Source organism: Microtus pennsylvanicus, chromosome 11 (assembly GCF_037038515.1).
Source record: "Microtus pennsylvanicus isolate mMicPen1 chromosome 11, mMicPen1.hap1, whole genome shotgun sequence".
NCBI classification, from domain to species: domain Eukaryota; kingdom Metazoa; phylum Chordata; class Mammalia; order Rodentia; family Cricetidae; genus Microtus; species Microtus pennsylvanicus.
Genome location: NC_134589.1, coordinates 28,193,147 through 28,210,073, shown reverse-complemented (window position 1 = coordinate 28,210,073; position 16,927 = coordinate 28,193,147). Strand labels below are relative to the sequence as shown.

General features: G+C 38.8%; 1 protein-coding gene across 12 annotated transcripts in view; it reads left to right on the top strand.

Moving 5' to 3' along the window:
* Positions 1 to 16,927, top strand: part of Mbtd1 (mbt domain containing 1) — a 63,810-nt gene that overhangs the window by 32,677 nt on the left and 14,206 nt on the right. For all 12 annotated transcript variants that reach the window (XM_075991100.1, XM_075991099.1, XM_075991098.1 and 9 more), the window contains 8 exons: positions 5,634 to 5,751; positions 9,830 to 9,964; positions 10,474 to 10,562; positions 11,024 to 11,258; positions 12,502 to 12,557; positions 13,521 to 13,625; positions 14,983 to 15,130; positions 16,742 to 16,824. In XM_075991100.1, coding sequence (XP_075847215.1) covers positions 5,634 to 5,751; positions 9,830 to 9,964; positions 10,474 to 10,562; positions 11,024 to 11,258; positions 12,502 to 12,557; positions 13,521 to 13,625; positions 14,983 to 15,130; positions 16,742 to 16,824 — 969 coding nt within the window. The remainder of the gene's footprint in view (positions 1 to 5,633; positions 5,752 to 9,829; positions 9,965 to 10,473; positions 10,563 to 11,023; positions 11,259 to 12,501; positions 12,558 to 13,520; positions 13,626 to 14,982; positions 15,131 to 16,741; positions 16,825 to 16,927) is intronic.

Genomic DNA, 16,927 nt, shown 5'->3' with positions numbered 1-16,927 from the left:
ACACTTGTTAGACCAGGAGTCAGGAAGCTGAAGCAAGAGCAGTGTGAGTTCCAGACCCACCTGGCTACAGTGTAAGACTCTGACAGAAACCTCAAGAAACGTGTTCTTTAATGTGTAGTCACAAAGCTGGCAGCTTCTTCAGAATCCTTTAGCTCAGCCTAAAGCTTTACTACATTTCTGAGAAATTGGGTTATAATTTTAAACTTTTTTATTTTTCAGAATTTGAAGTTTTTAGTTCTTTTTCAGATTACTTTTGTTGTTTTGTATATGTCTGTATGTGGGTATGCACACGTAAGTACAGGTGCCCATAGAGGCCAAAGATGTCAGGGCACTTGAAGCTGGAATTACAAGTGGGTGTGAAACACTGAATAGGGGTGTCAAAAAACAAACTAAAATCCTACAAAAGCAGAATGCACCGAGCCATTTCTCCAGACCTTTCTTAGTTCTTCACTAGTAGTATCCACAAAAGGCAAAAACAAACAAAAAAATACTAATCATGTTACCAAATACCGCTTATATATACTATATAGGTTTATCAAATTCACAGATACTTATCTGAGGAGGTGGGAGGAGTTGACAGTATTGAAATAGGGTCTCTTACTATGTAGCCCAGGCTGGCTTGGAACTCAGTCTTCCTGCCTCGGACTCCTAAAGGGGATTATAACGGTGTGCCATCATGTGTAGCTATACTGTGACTTGGGATTGGGAGGACAGTACTGGTTTTTGTGGTAGGAGGTGGTAAGATGATTTGTTGATTGGTTGGTTTTCAAAGCAGGACCTCCATAGACAAGACTACTCTGGAAATCATGGCAGTTCTCCTGCCTCAGGAGATTAGAGACATGTTGGGATTAGAGACATGATCTGCAACACTTAACTTATATACTATGACTTTAAAGCTGAGTTTGACCTTTTCTTTCTGCCTCCGTGAATACACCGGTATCTGTCACATATACAGTCTTTCTGTTGTTTTTATCCCTGACCTAAGTGCAGCTTTTCTGAAGAAATAAGTTTTTATTCATTTGTAGCACGTATCATACATATTTACTTTGGTTTAATGGAGAGATGACTCCACTGTTAGGAGCACTGTCTGTAGCCGGGCTATGGTGGCGCACGCCTTTAATCCCAGCACTCGGGAGGCAGAGGCAGGTGGACCTCTGTGAGTTCGAGACCAGCCTGGTCTACAGAGCTAGTTCCAGGACAGGCTCCAAAGCCACAGAGAAACCCTGTCTAGAAAAACCAAAAAAAAAAAAAAAAAAAGAGCACTGTCTGCTCTTCCAGAGGACCAAAGTTCAATTCCGAACACCAACATTGCAGTTCACATGGTCTACAACTACAGATCCAAGAGATCCAACATCCTCACACAGACATGAATGCAGACAAAACACCAATGCACAGATAATAAAACTTCAGAAAAAGAAAAAGAGAAGCCCTCTTTTTTGTACATGAGCTATAACAATAGTTTGGCTTTTTAGTAAAATTCATGATTTGATTTCTCAGTTATATGTTTATTAGGAATGTTATTAAAATTACCTTTTAGGGTGTTTCCCCCGCTGTCCTCGACCTACAGAAAGAGGACTCTGCAAAATGGATACTATAACTCATCTCCTTTATAGTTAAAGATAGAACCTCCATGTGTCATCTTAGATTATAAAATTTATTTCTAATGTAAATAAAACTTGGGACTACAGAGATGGCTCTATGGTTAAGAGCACTGGCTGCTCTTGCAGAGATCTTGAGTTAAATATCCAGCAATCATATAGTGGTTCACAACCACCTATAGTGAGATCTGATGACCTTTTCTGGCATAAAGGCATATATGCAGATAGAGTGTTCTATGCATAAAATAAATCTTTAAGAAAGGGAAACTTGAGTTGGTTTCTTATACTTGTTCCTCCACCCACCCTAACACTAATACGCAATGCATTCTCTCTACAAAGGCAGGGAGCGAGCCCCCATTATGAAACCCACCTGCAATAGGTATTTCAGGAAAACCTAATTTAAAAGGAAACCTAAATCTAAATGAATGTCTTAACTTCGGACTCTCTCCCAGAGTGGATTTTGTTTTTATTTTGGTATCTTCTAATGATTAAAATATGTTTTGCATATTTTACCTGTCATCAAGTAGCTGCATACCTGTATTTACATAGAAGGCTTCCTTTGGGAAGCTGAGGCAGGAGGATCACAGCGTGTATGAGGCTAGTTTGGTCTACATTGTGCGTGCTAGGACAGCCTGGGCTACAGAGTAAGGCCTTGTCTAACCTCCCTCCCAAAAAAGCCTTCAAATTAGTGACTTTTACTTTTTTTAACACATCTGTAGCATTTTTCTCAAGTGCTCTCAAACATTCCATTTTTCTTTTGTATTTTCCTTGCTCTCCCCATCTCTATGCTATCATCACCCCCACCCCACTCCCTAATAGATTCTGGTATCAGATCGAAAGGTGAGTACACTTTCTGGAGAGAATAGGTTGGAAGGTTTGTTTTGTTTTGTTTTGTTTTGTGTTTTGTTGGGTCAAGGCAGAAATTGAGATATAGGTCCTTGCTGTGTATCCCAAGCTAGCTTTCAGTTCCTGCCTCAGCCTCCCAAGTGCTGCGATTACAGACATGCAGCACTGTGCCTGGCTTCTTCCCTTGTCTTTTTTGACAAAATATTATTTCATCTTTCTCTAATAGGAACACTTTAGCAGTCGTGTTCTGAGGTATAGTAATGGTGGATTTTGCTTTATCATGGTGATAAATTCTTTCTTGGTTTCCTACCTGCAACTTCAGGTCTCACCTCTGCCCCTTTACACTCTTTAAAAGTTGGTTGTGGTTATCCAAAGTTTGAGGTTAGCAGTGCTGTAGCAGGAGATCTTTATTTCTGTGTGCATCATGTGTGCCCTCTTAGCATCTGAATACCAGGCATCTGGGCTATTGAACTATCTGGGAATGTTCTGAGAGTGAAGGATGTAAGACTTCCTGCCAGGTTATTTTCTTTCAGATAGGTAGGTGAAGGTTATAATACATTTGTGTTGGGGACCCCCTCAGCATTTGGATTTGGCCATCTCTACAGGACCTGATGACAGCTTACTTTGCAGGGAAGGAGAGTCGCTCCCAGATAGCTCTCACGAGTGGCCCTGGAGCAGGAAGTGGTGGAGCAGATCTTCCTTGTTTGGGAGGAGCCTGAGGTAGACCTCGCATCCTGAGTCTGGAAGGTAAATTTGTTGTTACCTGTAAATGATGGTTCTGCTAGTTCATGCTATACCAATCCAGACTTCAAAGGTATCCCTCCTGCCAGCAAGAGAAGACAGATGACTTGGATGAAGATGGCTGTCAAGCCCTGGGTCATTCCGTCTTCCACACTTAAAATGATATTCATTTTTTTAAAAAGGGCAGATATATCTATGAAATCACTATCATTTCAACACATTGAGCACATACTCTGTTAGAACTGTAGTGCTCTATCTTGTTGATGTTTATTCCTTCATTTTTTTTTCATAGAGTGAACCATATGGATTGGTTTAAGAGGGCCTAGCAGAACCACAACCTTACAGGCAAGAACAAATGTCACTTTCTGCTACTTTCTCCTATACCAATCCAGACTATAGGCATCAAACCAAAGATCTCCCACTCAAGTGAGCATTACCTTTTTTGTTTGTTTGTTTGAGTAAATATTGACACTCCTTTTCTTTAATAAATGGCACTAAAAAGTATTTTCTCCAAAGATAATACTGAAACTTTAAAAAAAAAAAAAAAGACCAGCAAACAGTTTGTCAAGTCTAGCTCAGAAAGGAGTCCTGTATGCAAATTTCATTTAGCATGTGCCCACCTAACCTTGTATATAGCTTGTCAGTATATATCCATGGCTCTTCTCAATAAAAACTGAATTCACAGATTTGGCAGTCAAACAAAGAGTAGCTACCCTACTTGAGTTTAATGCAGCTTTATGCATGCATTTACCTGCACCTATCTTCTCTGATGCTAAGCTTTACAAGAAATGAATAATATATGGTCTTTGTATTAATTTATGTTAGCTTAGTTTGTGTTACTTGTCTTCCTTCTGGCCTCTCCTTTTCTGATTATATCTGCTGGCAATAGGGATGGCCCTACAGTCTTGAATGATGTAGGGGAGGTAGCAGAACCTGAAGGGTCCAATCTTCCTGTTTACAAAGGAAAACCAGGCATGGTGGCACACATACCTATAACCGTAGCACTTGGGAGGGAGGGGTACTGCGGCAGGATCATTGCAAATTTGAGGCCAGTGTGGTATACATGGCAAATTCCAGGCCAGCCTGAACTACGTAGCAAAACCCTGTGTCAAAACGGGAGGAGGTAGTTTTGTTTTTCCCCTTCCCTCTTGGGAAGATATATATGTGTTCCTTCCCCATAATCACAAATAATTGAGATTGGGTGTGTCTCTAAGTTAATAAGGTCTATTTGTTGCTGCTACCCAAAGAGTTAGCCATTAATTGATTCTGTCTTTGGTTTCTCGATCTTAGCTCGCCATTATTTGACGTTGTGTTTCCTTCAGAAATTTATAAACTGTTTAGAGGGCAGGAGTGAAATACTACTTCAGACTGACTCTGTTCTGGGTTATATCAAACTATAAAGGGGCACTCCTTCGGAATACATTTTCCCAATGTCCATATTTGCTAGTTCATTCTATGCTTGCTTATCTTTTAATTTTGAAGCTGTTTTGTTTTCACCTGATTTATTCACATTACCAGGCCTTCTAGACCCTCACCTTATCCTTTTATTTATGTCCAGTGTTCTACATTTCATGGAAACCTGATTATCCAGGGCCACAGAGACTAGAATTACCAGCACTAATTAATAATTATAAGTTCATGTACTTGATTTAATTTACTATTGCATAAAGTCCAAGTAATTGTGTATTGCCTTGCAGTTTAGGGAGTCATAGAAATGAGAACATTACCTTTTGGGGAATGTGATTGTTATACTTTCAGGTAGTTTTCTCAGTTGCCATCTTAATCAGTAGTATGGATGCCAGTGATCAGCAGCTCTAACATTGGAAGTTTTGTTTTCATAGTAATTGTTACATGAGAAAATTTGAAATAAGTTATTTAACAATTTACTGCAGGCCTCATTTCCTAAATCTCTTCAACTCCCCCCTTTAATGACTTTCCCAGTGCTTTTTCCTGTCCGCCTTAATAGACTGTATTTACATTCTGTGGATTTAGCTTATATTTGAAATACCTGTTTTATTTCTGTGGATCATGTTGAAACCTTTTAATTGGAATTTTTTTTTCCTGCTCTTGGGCAAGATCTTTAAAAGTTAAGGGTTACACATTAAAAACACCGAATTTCCTCAAGTCACCTTGATATAGGATGTAGGCCATGTTTATCATTCAGGTTTTAGAATAAAAATTGCTTAAATGTCATGTTTGGTCTTGAATTTCAAAGTCAACGTGGATCTGATGGATGCACATTCTGTCTTCTGTCTTGAATCTGATCCTGACTCTGGATGTCTCCATATACAATTCTTTTTATCAAGGAGTAGAAACTGTACTTCAAGAAAATATGAATGAATTAAAATGACATTTCATTTGAATATTCCATTATTGATGATATTTAATTTTGAATGATGTTTCGTTCTTATATTATAAAATAATAATTTAATAATTTTTGTATGACAGGCACCTATGGGGACCTGCTGGGGTGATATCTCAGAAAATGTAAGAATAGAAGTTCCCAATACAGACTGCAGTCTACCTACCAAAGTCTTCTGGATTGCTGGAATTATAAAATTAGCAGGTGAAAAGCATACATGATGATTTACTAGAAAATGCCAGTAACAAAAACTTCTGTAAAAAATTTTCTTTAAGTTTAAATTCCTTTACAACTAGCCAAACAATAAGTATTCTTGGATATGTGGGGTTTGCAGTCTATTACACTACCCTATCTCCCCCCATTTTAACAGTGAACAACTATAGCAACATATAAACAAATGGATTTAACTGTAGAATTTTATTCATGAAATTTGAGTCTCATAAAGCTATCACATCTTTATCTGAAGGAAATATTGTTCCTTTAGTTCTTTCTAGCCATTTAAAAAAAAAATCAACCAGTAGGCCAGGCCAGCTGTATGGACTTTATCTCCAGCTTGTCTCCCTATAACATTCTGAGTATTGCTTTACTATACACCTCCCCTAGAATTACCTAAAAGTGGCCTTGGTGCCAGATGTGGTGGCGCCACACCTTTAATCCCAGCTCTTAGGAGGCAAAGGCATGTGGATCTCTGAGTTAGAGCCAACCTGGTCTATGTAGCATGTTGCAGATCAGCCAGGCCTATATAACAGAAAGACCTTGTTTCAAAAAAAGACAAAGTGTCCTGGAGGGGTGAGAGAATCCAAGGCCTTGTGTGCTGCTGGGCAAGACCTCTCCCGATAAGCTACATCCCTACCCACAAAAAATAATTTTAATTATACTTTCCTCTTCACGCATCACCAATAGCCTCTTTATCCTTTAAGGGAGCCATAGTTTGCAACTTCACTATGAAGTGTTGAACAGATTTTTTTTTATTGCTTCCCCAACATAAATGGTCTGTTAACATGAAGCTGGTTTTTCTCAATCAAAGTTTGTTGGGGTTTTTTGTTTGTTTGTTTTATCTTTGCATTTAATCACTGACAAGCAAGAGTCCCAGGCTCTGTTTTCTTCAATTCCATGTCTTTTCCTTGAGACAACTTCCTACATAATCATTCTTTAAATGCTTCATCACAGCTTTTGTCCCAGATGTTTGAGTCACTTGATATAAGTAGTTCAAAGGGGCATATTTGCTATCTAATTACGTTTACTATTCCTAATTACTAATTCTGGTTTTATATTTCTGGGTTTTGTTGGTTTTTTTCTGTTTACTTCATATATCTTTGTTATAGTAGGCTGCTTCTTTGTTTTCAGCTACTCAGCCCCAAAGTAATCACACAGAAACCATACTATTTGCAATATTGTTTGGGCAATAGCTTAAGCACATTTCTGGCTAACTCATATTCTAAACTAACTCATCTCCATTAATCTGTGTATTGCTAAAAGGCTGTGGCTTACTGGGTAAAGTTCAGCATCTGTCTCTGATTGGGCTACATGTCTTCTCCCTGACTCTGCCTTCTTTCTTCCAGCATTCAGTCTAGTTTTCCCCACCTAATTCTACTCTGCCCTATCAGGCCAAGCCAGTTTCTTTATTCATTAACCAATAAAAGCAACACATATATATAGAAGGCCCTCTTACACCATTTCCCTTTTTTTATTTAAAAGGAGGTTTTAACTTTAACATAGTAAAATTACATATAGCAAAACAGTTATCAAGCAAGAGTTATAGTTAACAATATTTATATCTACTTTATCTTTTATCATAACTAAAAAAAAACTATAATTGTAACTATTCTTCGACTCCATCAAAGACTCCAGAAGGATATGTTATCTAAGTTAACAGAAAGTGCATTGTAAGCAACTTCCAAAACTAGAATTGACAGAGATAATCTGGCTACCTGAGCAGTCACGCAAAGTTCTTCTGTAACATTGGGGCATCCATCTTTGGCCTACGGGCCCATAGTTTCCAGCAGACTTTCCCTCCCACGAAGCAGGAGCAGTTTCTAGCCCAAACGGCTAACAAACACCATAAGGAGCTTCTTTGATGCCTGTCATCCTCTTGAAGAAGATTGGTGATGCCAGGAGCAGATGTGTCTCATGTCATGAGAAGACCTAAGTTATTCAAACATTTTAAATGCCATATTCTGAAGGTCTCTGAAAGAATTGAAGAATATCTGTCTAACTGAAATATATCTCTATATATCTAGAAAACTTAACATGACTAGATGTTATGTTATTGACTGGATGACTATCTATTATATTTCTTAACTGTACATTACATTTTTAAATGAGCTGTTCAAACACAGTACCTTAATCAAGATCAGAAATACATATACACAATATAATAAAATTGACCTTAAATTTGTATCAGTAAACCAAAGATCCATACCAATGCAAATCTCTATAGCATATTCCCCTTTAAATGTATATAAACATTTATAGGCACTATTTGGGAATATAGGTGTAGTTCTTTCCAAACTGCTTCCTGCTTTTTATTGGGCGAAGTAATTTTTGAGAGTGTTCATGGTGACCTTTCAAGGGAGTCTTGGTCCATCAGACCACATTAGTCTGGAAGAAATCCACAGGTTCTCATGTTCTGTGGAAACAAAAGAAGAACCTTTTTTCCAAAGCAACAAATCCTTACACCCAAATTTTGGAATCAGAATAACTTAAAAATATATGTGCTGGTTTAGCTTAGCAGCTCGTACAATGAAATGTCTCTCTGTACTTAACTCTTTCACAGTCAAAAAATTCAAAGAAGACACAATAATATACATAACAGACTCTGTATTTTCCATCTTTACATGGCTTATTTTTCCTATTCTATTACTTTTTCTTTTTTTTTTTTTTTTTTTTTTGGTTTTTCGAGACAGGGTTTCTCTGTGGCTTTGGAGCCTGTCCTGGAACTAGCTCTGTAGACCAGGCTGGTCTCGAACTCGCAGAGATCCGCCTGCCTCTGCCTCTCTATTACTTTTTCTACAAGTTTAATATTTTATTATCTTTACTCCTTTAGCCTGTGACTTCTGTACTCTTTTCTATTACATTCACTGTCTCTTTACTCTTTTTCTTCTCTGTCCCAAGCCTATGTACATTTACACATCACTGTGACCCATTTAGAGGTCTTTTTTATCTGAATCTGTACTTATTTCATATCTGTAATTACTTTTTGTCAGAAGGCCCCCCCTTTTTTAATGCTAAGTGGGCATGGCTAAAGACAACACTGCTATGCCTGTTTGCTCTGTCCAGTCCAACATGGCAGAAGCATGTTTGCTGCCTCTGAGAGCCACATACATTGCCCCATTTTTAGGCACACAGCAAGTCTATGTAGCAATCTGCTCACAGAACCGATTTAAATGCTCCAGCCTTTTGTGCTAGCAATCCAGGAAGCTGCAGCTTTTTTTTTTTTTTAAGAAGCCACACGGTTTTTACTGCACCTCCCTTGCAGACAGAGCCTATCTGAAAACTTGTTGTTACCACGAAGCTACACTTGGCTCCTGTTTTTTTGTGGGTTTAAACTTAAATTTTACTTGGAAATTCTTGCCCAACGCTGGCTGGCCCAACTTATGGCCCAGCTAGCCTGGTTTACTGTGGCAGACAGCCAAAGAACCTATCTCAAACAGGGCGGAAGGGAAGGACCAACACCTAAGATTATCCTTTGACCTGCACATGCATGTACACAGATACACATACACATCCCAAAAACAAAACTTTAAGAACTGTTTCAGACTTACTGATCACACTTAACATTCTAGCACTTGGTAGGTAGAGGGAGGAGCAGAAGGTTGTCTCCAGCTGTATATATAGTCCATTTGGTCCAGCTTCATCTACATGAGATTCTATCTCAAAAGAAAAAGAAAACTGCACGCTCTCATGAAACTATCACACCTTGTTTTCGCTAAGGTGTTCCCCCTTCTGAGAGTTGAGAAATTATATTAATTGAAATACAAAGGGAAAGGCCATGCACTGAAAAATTGTCTTTGTATTAACAAGGGATTCTCAAAGTTGGATCATAGTCCAACAGATTCATTATTGCCCTGGGACTTAGAAGTGTAGGTTGTTCACACCACCCCATGTCTAAATCCTAACCCTGGCATGGGCGGGAGTCCCTGGAAGGGACTACCCTCTGCTTATAAATAACAGCAAGTGGTTCTGCTACAGAGGGAAAGCAGAGTGTGACAGCCATCACCCTAGGGGTTGAATCATTTTAATTTATTATCTTACTATGTAATGATCAGTTTGTTGGTTTTAGGTTATAATGCCCTTTTGAGATATGAAGGATTTGAAAATGATTCTTCTCTGGACTTCTGGTGCAATATATGTGGGTCTGATATTCATCCAGTTGGTTGGTGTGCAGCCAGTGGAAAACCTCTCGTTCCTCCTAGAAGTGAGTAGCCTCCCTGTCATTTTATTATTTTATTTTAAACTTCATATTCACTATTTTATAGGTATGAGTATTTTGCTTGCAAGTATATATACATGCATGCATGCCTGACTCCACAGAGGGAAGTAGAGCTTCCCCCCCCCCCCCCCCCCGAGCTGTAGTTCTAGACAGTTGTAAGCCATTTTGTAGGTACTGGGAATCAAACTCCAGTACCCCATGAGAGTAGCAACAAGTTCTCTAAACCACTGGGCCAACTCTGCAGCTCCTTGGTCATTTTCAGTGTATGTATATATCTTAGTGCTTTCTGAAATCTTAAATATAATATCCTAATATGATACAGTAATTAAAATATTTTTATGTTGGGAAGACATACTTATTTTCTCCATTCTTGCTACTTTTCAGTACTTTATTTCATAGTCATGACTTCCAGAGAAACTTGTTAACCTTGTTTTGTTTTATTTTAATTATTTTGTGAAATCCTCTTTGCTGACTAGTTATTTTTTTTCTTTTAGCTGTTCAGCACAAATACACAAACTGGAAAGCTTTTCTAGTAAAGAGACTCACTGGTGCCAAAACGCTTCCTCCCGATTTCTCACAAAAGGTAAAAATAGAATCCTAAAAGAATTACTTAGAGGGGTTTTTAAGGAATTACAATTTCTGATCTGTTAAATATCAAAATACATGTTCAGAAAGGGTGACTCATACCTGTAATCTTAGTACTCAGGAGATTAAGGCAGAAAGATGGCCAACTGTGTAAACTTCTAGACTACAAAGTGAAACTCTAGTCCCCAAAACAATGAGAGCCAGGGCATGGTGGGTGCACTTATTTAATCACTGAACTTGGGAGGTAGAGACTAGTGGATCTCTTGAGTTCAAGGTCAGCTTCCACTACTAGCAAGGTTAAAGACAGCCAGGGCTACTTACAGATAGGGCTACTGTGTCCAAAAAAAAAAAAGACAAAGCAAATACATAAATACATACAGTATTGACAGGGCAATATTGAAACTACTTGTAGACCTTTGTTATGAGTTTCATACAGGATCTTTCTGCTTTTGTTTGAAGGTTTCAGAGAGTATGCAGTACCCTTTCAAGCCTTGCATGAGAGTAGAAGTAGTCGACAAGAGGCATTTATGTCGAACAAGAGTAGCAGTGGTGGAAAGTGTAATTGGAGGAAGATTAAGGTTAGTGTATGAAGAGAGTGAAGATCGAACGGATGACTTCTGGTGCCACATGCACAGCCCCTTAATCCACCATATCGGATGGTCTCGAAGCATAGGCCATCGATTCAAAAGATCTGGTAAGCAACTGTCACAAAAATTTAAAAGTTTATCAGTGAGGTTGAATAAACTACTTGGTTGTTTCTCTCTATAAGAATAGATCAAAGAAAGCATTCTAGTTTGACTCTTCTCCTGTAATTAGAATACTGATTCTGTGGGGGCCCGAAAATGGGAACCTATTTTCTTGTTGACCAAAGGTCAGAGAGTTGGAACTTACCTCTAGTTTTTTCAAGGTTATAGTGCTTCTACTTCACAAAGGCCCCACATAGATGTAGATCAGAGAGTTTTCCCTAGATTATTGTCATCAGGATAGCTAATAGCCAGACCTTGTATTTCAGGAATAGAGAAATATATAGATATGTTTCAAACAAAAGTCTATGGATCCAACTAAGTTCCAGTTCCCTTAAGGAGATAACTTTGGATTCCACCCAGGGAGTGGTTTACCTCCAGAATGTTTTGGTCTTGGGTGACTTGTTTTGTTCCAGCAGCAGAATAGAATGTTTAACTGTGGTTGTAGCCTACAACCTTCAATTCGTCTGTTCATTTCCTTGTATCATGATAATGCAAATTTTTTGTCTTACTTTTACCTTTTGGGGTCGAGGGTATTTAAAGAAATTGGAAATTAAATGTGGGAAAATTTCAGTACTCATTGGAATTTTTTCCTGATACTATTCTGCGTTTCTCCATTCTGTTTTCATTCGCGTCTTCATATTCTTTACTATATCCCTAAATCCCCACACCTATATTCCTAAATTCCCACACTTCTAACCTGGCAAGAGGTATTTTTGTTGAAGTTGGTCCCCGGTATAATTCCATGTGTTCCTTCCTCTTCCTCCCTATTTAAAATGATCTACTTTTCATACATGAGGGTTTGATTTCTAGCACCAAAATAAATTCTTTTAAAATCTCTTTTTTTCCTCAAAATTGTCTAATTATCCAGACATTTGAAAGATGAAAAGGGATCTCCTTTACACTTACTTATCATCTAGATGGCAAGTTTAAGTTTAACTAGACCTGACTAAACACACAAAAACATTCTTCTAGAAAGGCCTACTGACGGGTGCAGGCTGTGCAGGATATTATTAATATTATTCACCATCATAAATGTAGAAGACATGTTTTTGTTTTTTGCTGTGTTTTAGAGTATTATATACCTTGTAAGTTCGAACCCTTCAAGGAAGGTGTGTTTTTTTTGGTTTTTTTTGGGTTTTTTTTGGTCTTCTCACAAATGCTGACAGATTAGTATGTAACTTTTCCTTGTAGATATTACAAAGAAACAGGATGGACATTTTGATACACCACCACATTTATTTGCTAAGGTAAGAAGTTCCTATAAGAGCCCTCGTGTAAATTAGGTTGAAAGAGGGTTGTGGAGTTTTTCCTAAAGTTGTGGGTATCACATATGCTCACTAAAATCTGTAATCCTTAGATGTCACAAATCATTATTATACTCATTCCTAAATTATGTGTACATGTATGAGTTCTTTCTATTACCTAAATAAAGGGAGTTATAACATTAGGTGGATAGGATTGGTGGTTTGTTTTTTTGTTTGTTTGTTTTGGTTTTTTTTTTTGTGTGTGTGTGTGTGCGTGTGTGTGTTTCAAGACAGGGTTTCTATACCTGGTTGCCTGGAACTCACTTTGTAGACCAGGCTGGCCTTTAGCCATCTGCCCCTGCCTCCCGGGTACTGCTGTTAAATTCATGCGCCACCTTTACCTGGCCAGAAATATTTTTTATTTTTTATTTACCTGGCCAGAAATATTTATTAAAATAGAAACATTTAGGGGGCTGAAGGAGAAGGATACCACAAGTTTTTTTAGGCCAGCCTGTGCTACAGAGAAAGACCCTGGGAGGGAGGGAGGGAGGGAGGGAGGGAGGGAGGGAGGGAGGGAGGGAGGGAGGGAGGGAGGGAGGGAGGGAGGGTGGGTGGGTGCGGGTGGGTTATGGACCAGGAAAAGATACCTTAGCAGGTTTGGGTACCATTGCACATCCTGATGCTCTGAACATTTGTGAAAAGCCTGGTGCAGTTGCCAGGGAGCGCATGTGTAATCCAAACACTCCTACATCAAAATGAGAAGTGCAGATAGGAGAATTGTCTGGAAGCTTACAGCTCATATAGCCTGCAGTACACAGTGCAGGAGACCTCAACAGGGTGGGAAGGAAGAACTGACTCCCAAAAAGTTCTCCTCTGACCCACACATGCTCAATAGCACCTGCACACATACACACACACTGAATAAACAATTCTAAAAGACATGCATAATGTATATGCCTTCTCCAGGTAAAAGAAGTAGACCAGAGTGGAGAATGGTTCAAAGAAGGAATGAAATTGGAGGCTATAGACCCATTGAATCTTTCGACAATATGTGTTGCAACCATTAGAAAGGTAAGAGAATATATTCTAAATTGGAGAAGTTTAATCAGAAGAACCTGGTTTAAAAACAGAAGGGAGCCTATGTATGTCTGGGAAGAAAGTTACTAAAACATGATGTGTTTGGGCAAGATGTTCTTGTGATAATTGAGCAAGATAAAGAAGTTCGGTGTGTTTTTTAAAAAATGCACTGGCTGCTCTTGCAGAGGTCCTGAGTTCAATTCCCAACAACCACATGGTGGATCACAACCATTTCTAATGCCCTCTTCTGGCATGCAGGAATACATGCAAGCAGAACACTGTAGGATGAATGAATGAGTGAAATCCTTTTTTTCAATTTGGGAGGAGCTAGATGAGGTGCTACAACTCTATAATTAGTCCAGGCTTGAGAAGTTGGAGTGGGAGCATCTCACGTTCAAGTTCTGGTGTCAGGAGGCAGGTGTGCTATTTATTAATAGCAGTCTGAGGCATAAAGTGGAGTTAAGAGGACCCTTTGTTGGGCCCAAGCAGCCTTAGTGTTGTAGAAGAGCATGGTAAAAGAAGGCAGTTTGAAGAAGGTAGAGGTTTAGCAAGGGTATTCTCTATACAAAGTCAGAAGAGAAGGAAAGCTTTATCATGTTAGGACTGAAAACATGACACTAAACACTAGATGGTGTTTGTGGACAGTATTATTGTTGGTTTGGGTTGGGTTTTGTTTGGCTTGGGGGTGGGAAGATGATGTTGTTTTTCAAGATAGGGCCCCTCTGTAGCGTTAGCTATCCTGGTGCTCACTCTGAAGACCAGGCTAGCCTGGAAGTCACAGAGATCTGCCTCCGGAGTGCTAGAATTAAAGGCATTTGCCACTATTGCCTAGCTTTATCGTGTGTGTGTGTGTGTGTGTGTGTGTGTGTGTGTGTGTGTGTGTGTGTGTGTGTGTGTGAGAGAGAGAGAGAGAGAGAGAGAGAGATATGCGGGGAGAGATTTGTAGAGATCAGAGGCAACTTGAGGAAGTAGAATCTCTTCTCCCACCATGTGGGTCCTGGGGATTGAACTCTGCTCATTAGACTTGGTAATCAACATTTCACACACTGGACACTAGATGGTCTAATTATGAAAAGAGTATTCCAATTCGTTATTAGTCAAAGACATTGGTTTTTCAAGCATCTGAAATCATCTCTGTGGTAAACTTGCTTTTCTGAAATACCTTCTGTATGGTTTTTGTATCTGATACACATTAACAATCAGTTTCTTATTATTTATATCTATTTAATATCCAGTAAGAAAGTGGTTTTTAGTAATAGATTTTTCTTCCTTTCAGAATATTTAAAATACCTTGTTTTTTTGTAATAGTAGTTTTCATGTTTAAGTACTTGGGATTCTCTTGATTTCAAAGGTGCTGGCTGATGGGTTCCTGATGATTGGGATCGATGGCTCAGAAGCAGCAGATGGGTCTGACTGGTTCTGTTACCATGCAACCTCTCCTTCTATTTTCCCTGTGGGTTTCTGTGAAATTAATATGATAGAACTGACTCCACCCAGAGGTACTTCATCCCGGTATAAACACTCATTTTTTGTCTTGCTTTGTTTCTGTGTGGTACCTGCTTACATTTAACACAGGCCTAATTTTTTGTGTGTGTGTGTGTTTGTACTTATACACAATATATGTGGGTGTGTATAGATAGACTTAAAACAAACAAGAGCTTTGGGATACTCTGAAGTTATGTGTGGTGGTACATGTCTGAAATCCCAGCACTTGGGAGCAAAGTCAGGAGGATCACCCACGAGTTGGAGACCTGCCTGCTCCACGTTTATATAGTTTATGTATATAGTGAATTTATATAATGAGTCCAGACTAGCCAGGACTACACAAGACCCTGCTCAAGGTTAATACGTTAATTAAAATAAAGCACAAACTTTGTATTTTAGCTCATTTTAATAAATTTCAGTGTTAGTTTCTTCTGAACCTGCTCATGTTACAATGTGTATCGATATTTACAAACCCTCTAACATAGCGATCTTAATCTGTTACAGTACTATAGGCTTTTTTAGAATATTTTTTATTATTCTATATGTATAGGTGTTTTGCCTGTATGTATGTCTGTGCACCACTTGGGTGCTGTGTGCCAGGTACCTGAGGAGGAAAAAAGAGAGCAACAGATCCCCTGGAACTGTAGTTACAGATAGGACCAGCAGGTGCTGGGAACTGAGCCTAGTCTTCTGGGAGAGCAGCCCTGGTCTGACCTGCTCAGCCATCTCTCCAGCTCCCACATGAGCACTTTTTAAATGAATACTCAGCCTTCACAGAAATGAAGGTGCTCTCTTTAGATTGTTACATGGCTTCTATTTTTGTGTTGTTGGGACATGGTCCCTGTATTCTTAGCTGGTCTGGAACTCACTATATAAACCACAGACATTCTCCTGCCTCTGCCTCCAGAATGCTGGAATTAAAGGTGTGAATGACCACACCAAGCTATCTTATCTTAGAAGAGAGTAGTAGCTCTCATTTAACCAGTGACTTTCTAGCTTCAGGACCTTTGGCTTTTTTCTCTACATGGTGTTAAGGCAAAAACTTGCTGACATTATCTCAGACAGTTTAATTTCCTTCACAAAAAAGAAATAATTCAGAGTGTGAAATGTTAGACTGTTATAAAGCCTAGTATTGCAGGGAAGGGTTGTAGCTCTTGGTGGTAGGAGCACCTTGTCCAGTATGCTGAGGCCCTGGACTAGATCTCCAATGCCACCAAAGTCTGTCCTTGTAGTAAAGAAAAAAGAATCATTTCTGCATGAGGGTAAGGAAGTATACACATGTGTCTGCAAAGGAGGACAACTCATACTATGGAGCCAGTATGCTCAGTAATCTTACAGCATGAGGTAGTTCTTTGTATCACTAAGTGAAGTGTACAAACGCTCAATCCCATATTTGGAAATGGAGAAGCAAGGAGTATAAGGTTAACCTTCTACTACATAACATGTTTGAGGCTAGCCTGAGCTATTTGGGACTGCAATCTCAAAAATAGAATTTTTAAAACAGAATAAAAAGAAATTATCATATCACCTAAATTCTGAGATTTCATGTACTAAGTTATTATCTACATTTTAAGCGGATGCTAATTTTAAATGAACTGTTAACCTAAACCAGTTGTATTTTTTAGGTTACACAAAGCTTCCTTTTAAATGGTTTGACTACCTCAGGGAAACCGGCTCCATTGCAGCACCAGTAAAACTATTTAATAAGGTAAATTTCAATTGTGGCATGATTATGACATAAGAATGGAAGGAATTCGTGAGCCAAAGTTCTTTGCCTTATATTAGAATTTCTTAATGAAAGCCAGGCAGTG